Source organism: Wasmannia auropunctata, unplaced genomic scaffold, assembly GCF_000956235.1.
Source record: "Wasmannia auropunctata unplaced genomic scaffold, wasmannia.A_1.0 LD315529.1, whole genome shotgun sequence".
NCBI classification, from domain to species: Eukaryota; Metazoa; Arthropoda; class Insecta; order Hymenoptera; family Formicidae; genus Wasmannia; species Wasmannia auropunctata.
The window spans coordinates 1-5,087 of NW_012047361.1; the positions used below are offsets into that span (position 1 = coordinate 1).

The following is a 5,087-nucleotide window of genomic DNA, read 5'->3' on the forward strand; positions in this document are numbered from 1 at the left end:
CAGACTGCACGTACAATTATTATTTGCTCTTATTCCATAATGGGATTCTCGTGTTTTTTCATCGCAGTACTGCCGGCTTTTGGAATATCAATGAGACTGACTCCCAACATTACGGATCCAGGAAGACCAATGGTTTTACAAACCCATTATATTTATGACGTAACAAAGAGCCCGCAATACGAACTGACATTTATTAATCAAGCTATCTTTGTAACAATTGCAATGATCGCTTACAGTGGAATAGATAATTTTCTTAGTCTTTTAGTTTTTCATATATGCGGCCAATTAGACATACTCGAAAATCGTTTGAATCATTTGGATAAATATATAAATTATAACGAAGTGTTGAAATGTTGCATAGCAAAACATATACGTTTGCTCAGGTTGGTTATTTATAAGAAAATATATAAAAAATAAAATCTAAATAAATATGTGGTAAAATATATTTAGTACATTATATATCTTTTATATAGAGCTATTGATGTTATTGAAGATACATATAATATAATACTTCTCTCCCTATTTATATATTTTGCACTCCTCTTCGCATTTTATGGATTTCGAATGATCAGTGTAAGTATGTATGTAATAGTTTAGATAACAATTTGTAATAAAGAATTACTATATTTACATGGCATGTTATTATAAAATTTTTAATTAATATTATTTAAAAATTTATGTTTTTAAAATATTCCATAAATTAATTAGCTGTTTGATGAAGAAAATGATGTATCATTCACTCACTTAATATATTTTATATCCACCATTCTCAATATATTTGTAAATATGTGTTTATATTGCGTCCTCGGTGAGATTCTGATGACCCAGGTTAGCTGTATACAATTAAATATATAATTTTACTTTTTTAAATATTTATTATTTTTTGTATAAACTGAATGTTGCATAATTAATTCTATAGACTATATTGTATAATAATAATTAATTTTTATTTAAATGTGCAAACAATATACACAATAATTTTAATCTAAAATTTTTTTTATCTAAAAACATTTTTTATATTTTCAAGTGCAATAAAATATATTTTGCGGCATATAACAACAAATGGTACATCCTAAATTCGAAAATTGTAGAAAATTTGTTTTTTTTAATGACAAGAGGTTCTAATCCAATCTATCTCACTGTGGGAAAAGTGTCTCCTGTTACAATGGTCACGTTTTGCAACGTAAGATATTTTAATGTTTTACTTTGACTATCACATTAAAATATTGATATCTGAAATTTTATTAAAAATTATTTTACAATCCCTAAACTATATTTTAATAGATAAATATAGAATTTTTTATTTTAATTTATTAATGTACAATATTATAAACTTTATTATTATGTATCTATTGAGCATATACTATTAACTCTATAACCATTAAAAAACATTTTCAGTTAGTAAAAACATCTGTTGGTTATATATCCGTTTTGCACACAACGAAGAGTTGATAGAAGAAATGAGATGTTCTTTTTTCATCGTTATTATGCCATTTGCGTTAGAGTACAAGCTTAAAAAGTGTGCCAGTATTAATATGTTATTTACAAGTAAATAAATTTTGTTGCAATATTTGAATGAAATACATTGTGGAATATGTTCTATTAAAAGTAGTAGAAGTTAGAAATTTAATTGTTTAAGATTCCTGACTACTTAGCCAAGAACTCCGCGTCTGACAATTGCAATGGCCACACCATATCGCAGTAGGAATTGGAACATTGGTTTATCGTATTAGGTCTGTTTTTTGTAATACATCATATTTCGATGTTATAAGTCATAAACTGTAAAAATTCTACAAAATGTGATATGCCGGTAAACAGTAAGAATTGATTAATCTCAGCCAAATGTGAAAAGAATACTCGATTTAAGGAGAGTATGACGGACTTTACTGTGAAAAGTACTGACAAATTTTGTGTTACGTGCCATTTTTTTATTACGTGTTTAATTGTGCTGTTGAAGAGAGTGAAAAATATGCTTTTCATATGTATAAAATTCAAACAAAACTTTAGTTAGCATCCATTTTTACAAATTTGGTAAATGTGACTTTTCTTGTACTTACCAAATTTGTAAAAATGGATGCTAACTAAAGTTTTGTTTGAATTTTATACATATGAAAAGCATATTTTTCACTCTCTTCAACAGCTGTTGTGAGTTTTCTTGCCTGAATAGACTTCACTTTTCGTGTCTTTTTTATGACTATTTATTATATTTTTTTTTGGCTGTTAGAAGGAGAAAAGATCAAGTGATCATATTATTTCATCCAAATTCTCTTTACTTGAAAATGGCACGCAACAAACTTTTACATGTCATTTCTCGCGATTCCAATATGCCCGCGCGACTATAGTCAGAAGCCTTATCTGTTTTTTCATGAACTATGAGACCTGACTATCTAATTAAAGCATTAATTCTATTTTTTCACACTTTATATTTTTATACAGTATTATATAATAAAGGAAAATTAGTTTCAAACTCCATTTAATTAAATAGAAATTTTAATAACATTTCTTTTCATATAAATTGAAATAAATTCATATAAATTCTTTTCATTAAAATTTTTATTTATTTTGCTTATAAATAATATAAAGAATGTCGCACAACTTCTATACTTTAATAGCGTACTTTAAAATCCAACTGAAATAAAAAATCTCACATTAGATAATTTCATGTTAGTAATATAATCATTTATAACAAATTTCTTTGGCACTCTGTAGAACAATGTAGTGATGAATCATTTACGTCTCATAAGGTATATAAAAAAAATTTCTTTTATAATTTTATCAAACTGCTATAAAAATATTCAATAAACTTTTTATAAATATATTAATTTATAATATTATTAACTATACATGTTATTTGAATAACTTCATATAATAATTTTTGTGTGTATAGTATCTATTTTAAAGATTTTAATATAAAAACGAATAATATATATACATAAATTTTCGAAAATTTATTTTAAAAAAGTTCATAGAAATGATACAAAATAACTTCTTTATTGTCCGTTACTAAATATTGTTATAAGCAAGTGAGGTCTATAGAAGTGTGGGAAAATAACCGATGTACTTACGCGTGCTGTTTTTGTTAAACCCTATGTAATTTTTTATTCGCACATGTTTCGCGTGACGATCGATGCGGAAAACTTAATGGAAATGGGAAAAAGGTGGAAACAGAATATTTAAAATAACTTTGTAGCAAGTTGATCGTTCGATACTTTCGAGAGTATTGTAGGCATGCGTAATGCTTTTTACTGTACAGGAGACAACACCATCGATTCATGAAAAGGGAACAGCCGTCAGTCTTTAGACAACATTGAATATGGAAAGTTTGAAATATGACAGATACCAAGGTGTTTATGATTTTGGTTATTGTAATTATATGTAAAAAAACATTAAAAAAGATCTTTTACTTTACAATATGTGCAAATAGTAATATCATTTATAATATTAAAATATGTCTTCTTTCGATAACAAAAAATTAACGATTTTTTCAGTTATTTGGGTTGTCGCCTTTTGCAGTGAACTTGAGCTTCTTATATACATATATCATATCAAATTATTATAACAATATCAGTTACATTTAATTACAATAACTTGAACTCAATCTTTATTGTGCATTATTCATTATTTAACAAATAATTACACGACTAACCCAAAGTAGAGTTCAAAAATATTTTATTTTAAAATATTTTACGCAGTCCGTTCGAATTAATGATATATATACTTGAGTTTAAAATTGTGTATTGTACATTCTCTTATTAATAGCTCTGAACTTATGAAGGTTTCTGCAGGTAGATTTTGAATGGGCGGTGAAACTAAATCGTTTCACTTTAGATTTGGTTGGACTTTGGCCTATAAACATACAAAATCCTTGGCAGAAGTTAATGTGCAATTTTCGAGCACTGCTAACTTTTCTGGGATTAATCACTCTTTTTATTCCTACTATACATTCTCTGATAAAAATTTTCGGAGACAGTTTACTAATGTTAGATAATTTACAATTTACTATACCCCTCATGAGCTGCTTGATTCGAATCATAATTTTTTGGTGGAAAAAAGAAGGTATACATCATTTTTTGTTATATATATATAAACTGTAAAAATGTGATAAATAACCTACATATATGTTGATTGTTTAGATTAATATTAATGGCATTAAATACATATATGCAGATCTCTCAATTCTCTTAGTAAAATTAACATACAATTAATGATATGAAAATATTTTTTTTGTACGTGCACTATGCCAGTATATTTGATAAATAATTTATAAGTCATTTATTTTAAATATATTTTATATTTCAAAAATATGTATATATTAATTGTATGTAGAAGCATTATTGTTCAAAGCCATAAAAATTACATATAAAATTATTACTTTAATTTTAATTTTAATAATAAATAACGAAAATAAGATAAAGTGTACAATAAGACTTCCGATTACAAAATTAATATTTTTATTGATTTAAAATAGTAATATAATTTTTAAAAAATATCAAACTGGTTCATATAATTAAAAATGAAAAAAGTATTAAAAGAAGAGTTAGTGAGCCTTGAGCGGAGTTAGTACTGTGATATAAAGTATATTTAACCATACTAATTTGCACCCAAACATTTCGGTTTTGCATTGAGCCATCCTCAGTGGGTAAAAAATACAAAATTTCTTAATACATTACATTAATAATCGTTTGAGCGCTGTAACTATTAATGTAATGTATTAAGAAATTTTATATTTTTTATTCTGAAGATGGCTCAATGCGGAGCTGAAACGTTTGGGTGCAAATTAGTATGATTAAATATACTTTATACCACAGCACTAACGACGTGCAAGGCTCTAACCCTTCTTTTTTAATATAATTTTTTTTAAAAGTTTTTTAAAAATAGTTAAGTTATTTCGATCTTTTTTTTTACTTTTTTTTTTACTGTTTAAAATTAAACTTAACATAGTTCCATTCAGCGCGTAAAATACACTCGACAGCAAAATTAAAGCATCACCCATTCTGATCACTAAAAATAGGCAAATTTCAAGAGAGTGTAACTTCGTCAAAAATGATCGTTTCGGAATGATCAAAAAAGCATTTTAAAGCTTAAAG

At 25.9% G+C, this 5,087-nt stretch overlaps 1 protein-coding gene across 1 annotated transcript; it reads left to right on the forward strand.

The window, feature by feature from the left end:
* The first annotated feature begins 37 nt into the window (after positions 1-37).
* Positions 38-1,481, forward strand: LOC105460798 (odorant receptor 67c-like). Its single transcript, XM_011707289.1, has 5 exons — positions 38-383; positions 474-573; positions 709-828; positions 1,028-1,183; positions 1,399-1,481. The coding sequence occupies exons 1-5, from the start codon at positions 40-42 to the stop codon at positions 1,450-1,452; spliced, it is 774 nt and encodes a 257-aa protein (XP_011705591.1). The 5' UTR covers positions 38-39; the 3' UTR covers positions 1,453-1,481.
* Positions 1,482-5,087: the final 3,606 nt, after the last annotated feature.